General features: G+C 43.7%; 1 protein-coding gene across 6 annotated transcripts; it reads right to left on the reverse strand.

Moving 5' to 3' along the window:
* Nucleotides 1-6,881: 6,881 nt before the first annotated feature.
* Nucleotides 6,882-13,309, reverse strand: MRPS21 (mitochondrial ribosomal protein S21). 6 transcript variants are annotated; one of them, XM_054711570.1, is made up of 3 exons: nucleotides 13,172-13,309; nucleotides 11,992-12,113; nucleotides 6,882-7,158 (listed from the first exon to the last, which is right to left on the reverse strand). In XM_054711570.1, the coding sequence occupies exons 2-3, from the start codon at nucleotides 12,072-12,074 to the stop codon at nucleotides 6,978-6,980; spliced, it is 264 nt and encodes an 87-aa protein (XP_054567545.1). In that variant the 5' UTR covers nucleotides 12,075-12,113; nucleotides 13,172-13,309; the 3' UTR covers nucleotides 6,882-6,977. The 6 variants fall into 6 exon arrangements, with proteins under 6 accessions (XP_054567545.1, XP_054567544.1, XP_054567546.1 ...); XM_054711569.1 differs by lacking the exon at nucleotides 13,172-13,309 and adding an exon at nucleotides 13,074-13,150; XM_054711571.1 differs by lacking the exon at nucleotides 13,172-13,309 and adding an exon at nucleotides 13,019-13,067.
* Between the last annotated feature and the right edge of the window lie 380 nt (nucleotides 13,310-13,689).

The raw sequence follows: 13,689 nt of genomic DNA on the forward strand, positions 1-13,689 counted from the left end.
TCCGCTAAGTCGGTTCCTGCCAGGTTAATTCTGCCTCAAGCAGAAATTGGGCGGCTCGCAGCGTTCCTGGAGTGGAGAATAAGTGCGCCAAAGTCAAGTTATGCTAAAACTAAAAGCGAGCCTAGGCGCAGCCTTTCTGGTAGAAAGTCAACTCCTGGCAAGAGTCGACTTGACTAGTTTTAGCCACGTCTCCTTAAACCTTTCTCCCTTGGTTGAATTAACAGTGGTACCAGAGACCAACCACCCAGAAAAAAAGGCGAGTCTAGGACTCTGAAGATAGTAGCGCCCCCTACATTTTATTATTTCATTCATTCATTGATGGAACAAATACTTATTGACTGAAGGTGCCGGGAATCCTCTGAGAATCAAGATTGCTTAATGATTAAGTAAGACATGGGCTTTAAAGCTCGACTACTTAGATTCGTATTTCAGTTCTCACACTCATTAGTTGTGACAGTAGGCAAAGACTTAAGCCCTTTACTATTTCCTCACCTGTAAAAAAAATCCATCTCATTGGGCTGCTGTGAGTGACTAAGGACAATGCACTTAAAACAGTGCTTCTCAATAAGCTACATGATATATAACATATATGTGTAATAGACATCTCTGTTATAGATGTTTTATATATTACTTATATCTACTATATAGCTGTAAACAATGTACACAATGAAAACTAAATTGATCCCCCCCCAAAAGAAAACACACTCCAGCTCCCAATACAGTCTTCCTCATCTCAGTTAATGGCAACTCTGTTCTTATAGTTATGCAGGCCAATAATCTTGGGAGTCATCTGGACTCCTCTGTTCCATTGGCCCTCTTTTCAAAATGTATACAGTTTGAATAATATTCCAATTACATCAGATTACAGACTACAGAAACTAAAATTCTAATTTGTTTTCATGGATAGTAGACTCACTAGAAAATGAAGCTATTTGCTAGGGAGGTTAAGAGAATTTCCCAGGGAGCACATGATTTTGGTAAGAAATACATACCCAAACCACCTTCCCTGACCATTATGCAGCAGACAAAATGGAATAAAGCCTGGCTTTAAGGAACAACTTGAGGGAGCTTGAACATGGTGCTCAAGTTATCCAAGCCTGTTTCCTCATTGTATCTACAGCCCCTAACACCAATGTCTCACTTAATATTCACTCAAAAGTCTGTTGAATGGGTAGTGAGTTCCAACTCTGCAGAGTTGTAAACTTTTTTGTTTCAGTGCTTTTAACCATCTGGGTTCAATTCCCCAGAAGGAAATGTTTTTCTAGGAACTGATTTTATTTCCAATATTTGGAATTGTATGGGTTTAAATCCTTAGTCTCCCAGTTACTAGCTGTAATTCATTCAAGGAATTAATTTTTGAGGTTGTTTCCTCATTTATAAAATGAGAAGAATCTCTACTTCAAGAGTAATGTGAAGATTAAATGTAATATATAAGACACATTTAGGGTGTCACTGGCATAAAGACAGACATATAGACCAACAGAATAAAATAGCCCAGAAATAAACCTCACATACTAGTATATGGTCAGTTCATTATTGACAAGGATGCCAAGACCTTTCAAAAGTATGTTCAATAAATGGTGCAGGGAAAACTGGATATCCACATGCATAAGAATGAAGTTGCGGCCCTGACTGGTTTGGCTCAGTGAATAGAGCGTCAGCCTGCAGACTGAAGGGTCCCAGGTTCGATTCCAGTCAAGGGCATGCACCTTGGTTGCGGGCACATCCCCTGTAGGGGGTGCACAGGATGCAGCTAATTGATGTTTCTCCCTCATCGATGTTTCTAACTCTCTGTCCATCTCCTTTCCTCTCTGTAAAAAATCAATAAAATATATTAAAAAAAAAAAAAAAAAAAGAATGAAGTTGCACTCTGGCCAGTGTCTGCTCAGTGGTTGGAGTGTTGGCCTATGCACCGAAGGGTCTCGGGTTGGATCCTGGGTCAAGGGCGTGTACCTGGGTTTCAGGTTCGATCCCTGGCCCTGGCCAGGGTATGTGTGGGGGAGGCAACCAATCGATGTGTCTCTCACATCGATGTTTCTTGATCTCTCTCCCTCTTCCTCTCTCTCTCTCTCACTTCCTTCCACTTTCTCTAAAAATCAATGCAAAATATATCCTTGGGTGAGGATTAACAGCAACAACAGGAAAAAGAATGAAGTTGGATCCCTTCCTCATATCACATAAAAAAAATTGATGCAAATTGGATCAAAGACCTACACTTAAGAGCCAAAACCATAAAACCTTTATTTTTTAATTTTTATTTTTAAAATATATTTTATTGATTTTTTACAGAGAGGAAGGGAGAGGGATAGAGAGTTAGAAACATCAATGAGAGAGAAACATCGGTCAGCTGCCTTCTGCACACCCCCTACTGGGGATGTGCCTGCAACCAAGGTACATGCCCTTGACTGGAATCAAACCTGGGGCCCTTCAGTCCACAGGCCGACACTCTATCCACTGAGCCAAACCAGTTAGGGCCATAAAACCTTTAGAAGAAAATCTTCATAACATTGAATTTGTTTTTTGTTTTTGTTTTTTAAATATATTTTATCGATTTTTTACAGAGAGGAAGAGAGAGGGATATAGAGTTAGAAACATCAATGATAGAGAAACACCGCTCAGCTGCCTCCTGCACACTCCCCACTGGGTATGTGCCCACAACCAAGGCACATGCCCCTGACCGGAATCGAACCTGGAACCCTTGAGTCCGCAGACCAACGCTCCATCCACTGAGCCAAACCGGTTTCGGCATAACATTGAATTTGGCAATAATTTCTTGGATATGACACCAAAAATATAAGCAACAAAAGAAAAATAGATAAATTAGCCCAGCTGTCGTGGCTCAGTGGTTGAGTGTCGACCTATGAACCAGGAGGTCACCGTTCAATTCCTGGTCAGGGCTCAATCCCCAGTGTGGAGTGTGCAGGAGATAGCCGATCAATGATTCTCTCTCATCATTGATGCTTCTACCTCTCTCTCCCTCTCCCTTCCTCTCTGAAATCAATACAAAATAAAATAATAAACATTCCACCCCTAAATTTCCGCAGTATTTTTTTAAAAAAGATAAATTGGACTTCATCTAAATTAAAAACTTTTGTGCATCAAAGAACACTATTAAAAGAGTAAAAAGGCAATCCACAGAATGGGAGAAAATATTTGCAAGTCATACTTATATCCTATATAATAAAAGGCTAATATGCAAATTGTCCCCTCGACCAGTTCGACCAGCAGGCAGGCCAGCCAACAGCCCATGTCAGACCCCACCCATGCACAAATTCATGCACTGGGCCTCTAATATACACACACACACACACACACACACACACTCTGAGTGGCCAGGTTATTATGTATTCAGAGATCATACTAATCTGGCCACTCAGTGTAATCAAGCCTTGAAAGGCAAGGAACAATGGCTTCAGCATATCTTCTTGCAGGCCTGCTTAATAAGTGTGAAAGGGAGAAAAGATAGTGAAAAGAAAATTAAGGCCAGAAATCTGAAGCCACACTACACCACCACAAGGGGGCAATGTTTGAACACTAGCAATATGGAGAGGTGTGTGCAGGGGGGTTGGGGTGGGGGTGCCTTGGCAATCTGCTCTGTTTATTTTTTTAAAACACCATGCTGAGAGCTGCCTTGGTTGAGATGAGGGGGGCTCGCAGCTTCTGCCTACCCTCTGCTGTTCTCCTACAAGGGGCTGGCATCAACTCTCCTTGTATCAGCAGCATGGCTGTCAGGGGAACAAGACAAGAGGAAATACACAGGAGAGGAAGCGGAGTAGCTGGTCTTCCCAGGGGTCAGATACCCCCAGCTATTAAAAATCACAGACCCAGACCCTAGCTGGTTTGGCTCAGTGGATAGAGCGTCGGCCTGCGGACTGAAGGGTCCTGGGTTTGATTCCGGTCAAGGGCACATGCCTGCCAGAGTTGAGAGCTTGATCCCCTGTGGGGGGCATGCAGGAGGCAGCTGATCAATGGTTCTCATCACTGATGTTTCTATCTCCCCTTCTCCCCTGCTCTCTGAAATCAATAAAAATATCTTTAAAAAATCACAGGCCCAGGAGTGCCTTTTGGGGAAAGGTAGGGAAGGTGGTGGGGCTCTCCGTCTGGACTCCCGTTTGAGTCCTATAGGACAGTGTTCTCAAATTTTAGCAGGCATCAGAATCACCTGCAGGGCTTGTTAAAATATATTACTGGGCTCTAACCCCAATTTCCAATTCAGAAGTCTAAAGCAGGGTCCCAGAATGTACATTTCAAACAATTTCTCAGCTTCTGTAAATGCTGCAGATCTGAAAACCACACTTTGAGAACTGCTGCTGTAGGCATTTCTGGCTCAGTGCCCTTCTATTTCTCAATACTCCTATTTCCTTTATTACCATTCACCTACTCTTTATTTCTTCTCCACCATCCCTCTATTAGCCTCTTTCAGGAAAACTAAAGGAAAGAGGGAAAACAGAGGTGAATGTTAAATTTGTCTTAAGGATCCCTTTGGGCAAGGCTTCTAGCACTCTCATCTGGTCAATGGGTATTTCAGAAGCAGAATTTATTCCAAATATATATAAGCTTCCTTTACTTCTTTTACCTAACAATGGGGGCAGTATAGTAAAGAGTAACAGATGGCTGAAACCGGTTTGGCTCAGTGGATAGAGCGTCGGCCTGCGGACTGAAGGGTCCCAGGTTCGATTCCGGTCAAGGGCATGTACCTTGGTTGCGGGCACATCCCCAGTAGGGGGTGTGCAGGAGGCAGCTGATCGATGTTTCTCTCTCATTGATCTTTCTAACTCTCTATCCCTTTCTCTTCCTCTCTGTAAAAAATCAATAAAATATATATTTTTTAAAAAAAGAGTAACAGATGCTGGGACTTCCGGTCAAAATGGCAGTGTAGGTAAATGTGGTACTCATGCCTTCTACAACCACATAAAAATTACAACTAAATTAAGTTTAGTTGTAAATTTGATTGGTCTGTGGATAAGTCCCTCTCACTGACATGCCAATAGCAATCAAGGTCAGCAGTTGGATTCCCAGTCAGGGCACATGCCAGGTTGTGGACTTGATCCTCAGTAAGGGGCGTGTAGGAGGCAGCCAATTGATGATTTTATCACTCTCCGTCTCCCTTCTTCTCTTTGAAATCAATAAAAACATATTTTAAAAAAGAACAGAAAACAAACATAAAAAACATGAATAAAATGGCAATACATTTCTATCAACAACTGAATCTAGCCCTAATCGGTTTGGCTCAGTGGATAGAGCGTCGGCCTGCGGACTCAAGGGTCCCAGGTTCGATTCCAGTCAAGGGCATGTACCTTGGTTGCGGGCACATACCCAGTAGGGAGTGTGCAGGAGGCAGCTGATCGATGTTTCTCTCTCATCAATGTTTCTAACTCTCTATCCCTCTCCCTTCCTCTCTGTAAAAAATCAATAAAATATATATTTTTAAAAACAACTGAATCTAAAAAACCAAAATAAATGAACAAACATAACAGAAACAGACTCATAGATACAGAGAACATTTTGATGGTTGCTAGATGGAAGGGGGTTGGGGTACTGGGTGAAAAAGGTGAAGGGATTAAGTACAAATAGGTAGTCATAAAACAGTCATGGGGATGTAAAGTACAGCACAGGTAATATAGTCAATAATATTTTAATAACTGTTATTGGGTCAGATGATTGTGAGATTTACTGGGATCATCTCTTAGTAAGTTATGTAATGTCTAATCACTGGGGTATACATCTGAAATTAATATATGTAAACTATAATTGAAAATGTTTAAATTGATTTAAGAAAAATAAGACTATGACAGTGGCAAGGGTATGGGAAAATTGTGTGGGGGTCTAGAACCAGCCACCCCAGGATGTGCCTCGGTGGTATGCAGATTACTTTGAGCTAAAGGCAATTTTAGCTTCAGGCTCAGGAGAAACTTCTGCTTCCCTGCCCCCCCTTAATTACTTAGAAGAATTTGAATTAAAGGCCTTGCCCATGAAAAGAGATTATCAGTACTAACCTTTTGACCCACTTATATAGCAGGGCACTTTTATTAACTGAAAACCCCTTCTTTTTATCATCCTGCAATGTGCATTACCTCATCTCTAACTCAGGGTGTCTTACATACTTCAATCCCCCTTTCTACCTCTAAATCTCTCCTGTATGCAGGGTCTCTGACTCTCTCATGTATGTGGGGTGCCCATGTGCATGATATTAAATTTTATTTTCTCTTGTCCAAAAAAAAAAAAAAAAAAAGCCCTAACCAGTTTGGCTCAGTGGATAGAGCGTGGGCCTGCAGAATCAAGGGTCCCAGGTTCGATTCCGGTCAAGGGCATGTACCTTGGTTGTGGGCACATCCCCAGTGGGGAGTGTGCAGGAGTCAGCTGATGGATGTTTCTCTCTCATCGATGTTTCTAACTCTATCCCTCTCCCTTCCTCTCTGTAAAAAAGCAATCAAATATATTTAAAAAAAAAAAAAAAAGAGTAACAGATGCTTTTCCAATAAGATCTTCCTTTGTGTTTCATAAAAATTGGGTAGGAAATGGTAGATACTGGTATATTCCACTATATTTATGAAATTTCCTCACCTCTTCTACTTTAAAAAATTTATTACTGTAAAATAGACCTAACATCAAATATACCATTTTAACCACCTGAGTGTACAATTCAGTGGCATTCAGTACGTTCACACTGTTATGTAACTATGCAACCACCATCCATCTCCAGAACTTTTTCATCTTCCCAAATTCAAACTCTTTACCCATTGAACAATAACTCCCAATCCCCCCTCCCAACCAGCCCCTCTATGCCTAGACTACTTTTTGACTCAGTTTCTCTTTCACTTAATAGAAGAGAGGGTCCATTGCTGACTAGTGGATTATTTCAATATACTCAGGCCTTCTTGTATATATATGATTGAGTTTATTGCAAGAAATGGGGTTGCAGAAAGAAAAGAGATGGAGATACAACCAGATAGGTGTTTTCCTACTATCCACAGGCCTTAGCAGCCTTGCCATGGATCTGCCCGATTCTTTCGCATCAAAAAGTTGATCTTGCGAGTCATTTCCATGTTGTAGATCCTCCGGCAGGTTTCATAGCTTTCCCTCTGTCGTCGGCGGCAAGGCTTCTCATAGTACCGGCGTCGCTTGATATCCTCAATGAGCCCATCCATGGTGAGGATTCTGTAGTAAGGCAGGCAATGACGTTAGAAGCTTGGACTCATTATTATTCCTTTTCAATTTTACAGATGGCCAGAAGTCAACTGACCAAACAACTGATGTCTGTAAAAAATTAGGGCCCAGCCAGTGTGGCCCAGTGTTTGGGCATCAACCCATAAACCAAGAGGTCACCCGTTCAATTCCCGGTCAGGGCACATGCCTGGATTGTGGGTTCGATCCCTGGTGGGGGAGTGCAGGAGGCAGCCGTTCAATGTTTCTCTCTCATCAATGTTTCTATCTCTGTCCCTCTCCCTTCTTCTCTCTCTAAAAAAAATTAGGGTATGAAATGGTGGCAATACAGCATTAACTGCCTACTTATAGGGACCCCAAATAGGAATTTGAGGGGAATAAAAAAGCAATTAATTACACAATCATTTACTTTTTTGTAGACCTATTTAGCAACTATTTCATTCTGCCCTTCCATTAGTTACTTATACTAATATTTCCTTTATTAGACTGAAAATCCTCAAAGGTAGAAACCACATTTTATTAATCTTTAAGTGTCCATAAAACTGAGCTCAATCTGTTCCCCTTCCCACCCCCCACCCCCGCCGGATTACTTGCAATGCAGCTTCTCCTGCTGGATTTATAACATGCCTAACTCAAACTCACCTCTTTGTTTGCACTGAGCCAAGAAGACATGGGGGTTTATTCTATAACCTATCTAATCCTATGCTCCTGAGAGCTCAATCTGTAATTTGTGTCTCCCTCTCAACCCATCATCAGTTGATCCTGAGGAGATCTGGAGGCACCTGCTGCTGTTGCCCTCCATTCCTGGCATTGTTTGAATGGTTCCATTCCTGCCTTCCCTGCCCTTTCATTACATATAAGAAGTCATAAACACAATTGGCGAGGTTGAGACATGGCTATTATAATTAGAAGAAGGAGGACCCAGGAAGAAGTTAGTAAGAATAAGAGAAACCACCAGCTACTCTGCCAAGTGGGAAACCCTATTTACTGCTGTTATATTACAAAGCCCAAGATAACAACAATAGATTGAACATGAACTTGAAAAGATTTGAGCTTTGGGTAAATTACAAATGTGAATAGATATGGGAACCACTATACCTATGGGATCCTCTCCCAGCCTCTTGCTGTTTAATATCGAGAATGATTTGTAGGCTAGTAGAGAATCATATTTGGATTGCAGGTTCAATCCCCGGCCCCGGTGGGGGTGAATGCAGAAGGCAACCAATCAATGTGTCTTTCTCACATCGATGTTTCTCTCTCTCTAAAATCAATCAATAAATGTTAAAAATCTTTCCCAGTATACAAAATAGTTTAAGCCAGTGGTTCCCAGTCTTGTCTGCATATTATAATCACCTGGGGATATTTTCTTTTATTTTTAAAAATGTTTTTATTGACTTGAGACAGAGAGGAAGGGAGAGTGGGAGGGAGAGAGAAACATCAGCTGGTTGCTTCCCATAACCCACACCAACTGGGGACTGAACCTGCCATGTGGGCATGTGCCCTGACTGGGAATCAAACCAGTGACCTTTTGGTGCATGGGACAATACTCAACCAACTAAGCCATACCAGCCAGGGCCACCTGGGGATATTTTTAAAATTCCACCCCCTAGGCCACACTCCAGAAGAATTAAATCACAAGGGGAGAGGAACATGGTGATTCCAATGTGTAAATAAATCTGGGAACCATTAGTGTAAGCTTGAAGCCCTTAGCAACTGAGCTTCACCCTATTTCTCTAGCTTTACCTTTAATATCTTGTCTATAAAGCCTATGCCCTAGTCATACTGAACTAGGTGCAGTTCTCCAAACATACTACTTTTTAAAAAATATATATATTATTGATTTTTTACAGAGAGGAAGGGAGAGGAACAGAGAGTCAGAAACATCAATGAGAGAGAAGCATCGATCAGCTGCCTCCTGCATGCCCCCTACTGGGGATGTGCCCGCAACCAAGGTACATGCCCTTGACCGGAATCGAACCTGGGACCCTTCAGTCCATAGGCTGACGCTCTATCCACTGAGCCAAACCGGCTAGGGCAAGAATGTGCATTTCTAACAAGTTCCCAGATGATGTCGCTGCTGAAGGTCCAGGGAAAACCAATGCCACAGCACAGTGTTAATGCCCCTTTTAGAATACTGCTCAGACAGCAGTATATCTAACTGTGGTTATTTGTTGTTATTTTTTATCATCTCTCTTACTGGTCTGTGTGCTTCTTAAGGTTAGGGATTAAGCCTTTATCAGTAAATATATGACAAAAATGAATCCTCTAGGTCCGTGGCCGGCAAACTGCAGCTCGAGAGCCACATGCGGCTGTTTGGCCCCTTGAGTGTGGCTCTTCCACAAAATACCACGGCCTGGGCGCGTCTATTTTGAAGAAGTGGCGTTAGAAGAAGTTTAAGTTTCAAAAATGTGGCTCTCAAAAGAAATTTCAATCGTTGTCCTGTTGATAGTTGGCTCTGTGGACTAATGAGTTTGCCGACCACTGCTCTGGGTGACTGACAAATGTCCACAGCTCAAGGGACTGACTTTATAATAGACGCAGTTCTTGGAAATGTTGACTCAGAAAGCCTCAGTGATATTATCTTTGCTAAGATAGCACATTAGATTTTAGATAACTGAAGTTCAGAGAGGCTAATCTGCCCCAAGATCACAGAATACAGCTAGAAGTAGAATTCCGTCTTTAGTACTGTGCTCCACAACAGCATTCTGCTTCTCAAGCAAAAACCGCTGGGGTTCAGGAGACAAATCACTGCAGTGCTCATGAGCCAAGGAAAGAAGGAAGGAGGAAAGAGCTGGCTAGGCTCCCTAATTAAAGAGATGTAAGCCAAGACATGGCACACTGAGGGAAAGGAATGATGCCAACACCTAAGCATTACTTCTGTCTAGTTGGTTACTGCTGTTTGATGAAGGCCACTTTTTGGACTAGGCACTAGTATATTAAAGAAAAAAGCAGGAAGAAGTCCCTGAGAGAAAAAACTAGAGATATCATATAAAAAGGACAAGGAGACTGGATTTGAAGATAGACTATAAAAAGAACAGGGACCCCTGGATAGGACTTCACCTTGGAAGAGGACCCTACTGGAATGACAGACAGTTTAAAAGCAGGATGGAAGAAAACTGCAAAGGGAGGAGAGAGTTTAGACACACTCGGGTATCCTACCGGAGTTTCAAAAGGGGTTTGAAACCGAAGTGGTCATCTTACCAAGTAAATGCCTGTGTGGTGAGGCCAAAAAAGTAAGACGCGAAGGAAACTAACAGAAGAATATGAGAATGGAGGACGGGAAAGAACAAAAAGATCGGTGGCCCACAACATAATTAGGGGGTTGCTAATGGTTTTCCCGGGACTAGTCTAACTAACTCCTGAACACAGACCAAATAAGCTCCAAGATTCCAGGTGCAGATTCCCTCCCTTACTCTGTACTTTTTAGTTATCGTAAAAAAAAGTACAGATTAGCTTCAAATGGTCCCGAGTTCCTACCATAGAGGCATCTACTCAACTTATTTCTAACAAAAAGGATACAGGAGGAGTTTTGCAGAACTCATGACGTAAACAGACGGTGTTACTAAAGATGTTTCTGCTTCCAGAGGTAGTTCAAGGCCTAGAAGACCAACAGCTTCAGTGTAAACAGATCAGCCTTGAGTTCAGGCGCCTGCCAACATAACACTGAAGGAGAAATCAGCTGCCAGTTTTAGTGAAAATCAAGGGATTATGTAAAAGGAGCTGGGGGGGGGGGGGGGGGGGGGGGCCCTGGAAGTGGCAGACTCACATGTCCATGTAGCTAGCCTACGTCAGGACCAATGTGAACGCAGAAGGACTCAATGGGCCCAGAAGCTTGCCCACCAGAAATAAAAGGGGTCATCCGGGCATGTGTCCAGTGTGCTTGCCTTTCCTCGCTTGGGGTCAGCCAATCATGCAGGGCTTCCTAGCAAACCCCACTCTCTTATCTCCTCATCCCGGGGCACCCAGGAGGGCCCTTGGTTATATAATAAACATTTACGGCGGTCTAACGAGGCGGACACGTAGGCTGTTTCCTTTGTAAGACTGCTTCTACAAAACATGCGCACGTTTTAACCACCTCCCTCTCCTCTCATTTGCTCTCCACCTACTGTTGTAATTAGACAACAGAACACGCAACTTATTTTTAAACTACCAACTATCAGAAAGCTGAGAGAGACGAGAAGCCTGGGACGTAATAGATACATACAGAAAAGGTGGCCAGAGAGAGGATATTAGGGAAAAAAGGAGAAAAAGAAGAAGAGTGTATCAGAAAACACTGTGTCTGACAGAAGACTGGGACACTCCAGCACCAGCTAGCTCATATCTGCATGCTTAAAACTCTTGGCCTAGAAAATTATTCTAAGAGCAAAATAATATAAAGTATCACTTTATTTCTTGAGGCTAAAATGCAATTATGGGATATATATCTAACACTTCACAATAAAAAGGAAGAGAAATGCAGCTTCCTAAAATCTAAATTTTAGTAACACTTAAAGTAACACTTTTCCTCTCTTGCTTGCTTCTCCAAGATCCCAACTCTGAATTCATCTTTTCCATTAGCTTTGCCCCACACCGTTCCCTCCCTAAGCTTTCTATGAATCATGTACTATCTTCCTGCTTCCTGGAAACTTTATAACTTGATTTTCCCTTTGGGCTCTGTTTGAGGTCTTGGATAGAATTCAGGTTCTGAGGGGCTGGGAAGTTTCAAGACTGTGAACACCTGGGCTGGCACTGGTTTGAGAACAATGTGTGACAGGGGAAGGGAAAGGACAACCACCGCGCTTCTCAAGGGCCTTGGTCTGGGCATGATTCTGGTCCTTTCACACTTACCTGTTTAGGGTCCTGTATGCACCTTCCACGTTCCCTTCCTGCACCATCACAGTCCTGGCAATGAACTTCAGGTGTTTTGCCATGACCTTGGAATTAAGCCTTCACTCTCTGGGACCTAAAGGCTGATGGAAAAACGGGGAAGAAAATAAAGATACCAGGTAAGAAAGAGAAACACAACAGAATGCACGCTCTACCGCATGGCTTATTGTGTGTCTGGATAGGCCGCGCTCAAGAATAAGCAAGAGAGGGCACGTGCAAGTTCTCATCGTTTACAAATCAATGCGAATCGTTATCAAGACTCCCTCGTTCTGCCCTGGCCGGTTTGGCTCCGGGTTCGGTTTGGGTCAAGGGCATGTACCTTGGTTGCGGGCACGTCCCCGGTGGGGGGTGTGCATGAGGCAGCTAATGGATGTTTCTCTCTCATCGATGTTTCTCTCTATCCCTCTCCCTTCTTCTCTGTGAAAAATCAATAAAATATATATATATTTTTAAAAAGACGCCCTCGTTCTTTCTGCCAGTACAAACCCTACCATGGGGAAGCAAAGCGATGGTAGCTAGGCGTCACCACGGAGATTTACGTGGCCGGTTACGAGGGGACACCCCGCGCCGCACACTCCACCCGCACGACCGCTCGCGGCTTCCGGGGCGCTGGGGTGGGGCTGTGTTCGGGGCCTTTCTCGGGCTTTAGGGAAGGGGACCACGGCGCGCAAACGTGCCCTCCCGCGGCACCCGCCTGCCTGTCCCACGCCCAACACGGGCTCCTCACCCCGCGCCCACGGGACCCAGCCGACGCGAGCCCCCTCGCAACCGGAAGCGGAAGTGCGTAATCCCGGCGCCGTGCTAAGAAATCGAGGCTGAAAGGAGCGGGCGGGGGGGCGGGAAACCTACGCGGAAACCATGGCAACGTTCTCTCTTGCCCGGGTTGCCGGTGTCTCCAGCGTTCCGCACCAGACCCCCCCGGGCCCGGACGCTACGCCTGACATCAAAATACCCGTGGCCTTAAATTCCCCGTAAACAAGTTCCTCGCCTTCTCCTTAGGAGGTCGTTGTCCTAAGGCTCCTGAGATCAGCCCGATTCCTTACCCCTTAAAACGATGACATCTTTACTAGGTCCGCAAGCCATTAAGTTTTCTCTCTCTCTCTCTCTCTCTTTGGAAGGAAAATGAAAGGAATGGGCGAACCTCCCTGCGCATTCTTCCAGTTTTCTCGTCGCAAAGAACACGGATTCTTGGAGCTCTGCTCTCCGGATGAAAAACAGCGTCACACCCCTCATCTGCCTAAAAACCGGTCTGAAAAGAAGCGAAATGAACAGACGATGAGTTTCCTATAACATCATCTTGCCAGCCGCGTCACTAAATAAAGAATTGGGAAACGCCTGCAGGGTTTAGAATGGAAGACTTTTAGGTCATTTTGCCCCCTAGTGAGACCTAGAGAAATCTCTCTTTTTTTTCTTTCTTTCTCACTATGGAAACAGCCTTTCTTTTACTCGTATATCACTTCTACATATCCATTTATGGCTATTGACATAAGTTCAGATCTAGTGTCTACTGGGAAATAGTAGGGAAAGGCTCGAAACAAGAAAGCAGGTCCCAACGAGGTAGTTACTGGTGCAATAAGGTTCTTTGAGTATCTCCTCCAAAACGGGGGCGCGCGCGCGCACTCACAGGCATCCTCATCAATTATGCTAATTACTTTAGAG

This window comes from Eptesicus fuscus, chromosome 22 (assembly GCF_027574615.1).
Source record: "Eptesicus fuscus isolate TK198812 chromosome 22, DD_ASM_mEF_20220401, whole genome shotgun sequence".
Taxonomy (NCBI): Eukaryota; Metazoa; Chordata; class Mammalia; order Chiroptera; family Vespertilionidae; genus Eptesicus; species Eptesicus fuscus.

Coding starts and splice junctions, on each gene's coding strand:
- MRPS21 (XM_054711570.1), bottom strand. CDS start 12,074: ATGGCAAAACACCTGAAGTTCATTGCCAGGACTGTGATGGTGCAGGAA. Junction 7,159..11,991: donor GCATACAGGACCCTAAACAG/GTAAGTGTGAAA, acceptor GCCTTACTACAG/AATCCTCACCATGGATGGGC.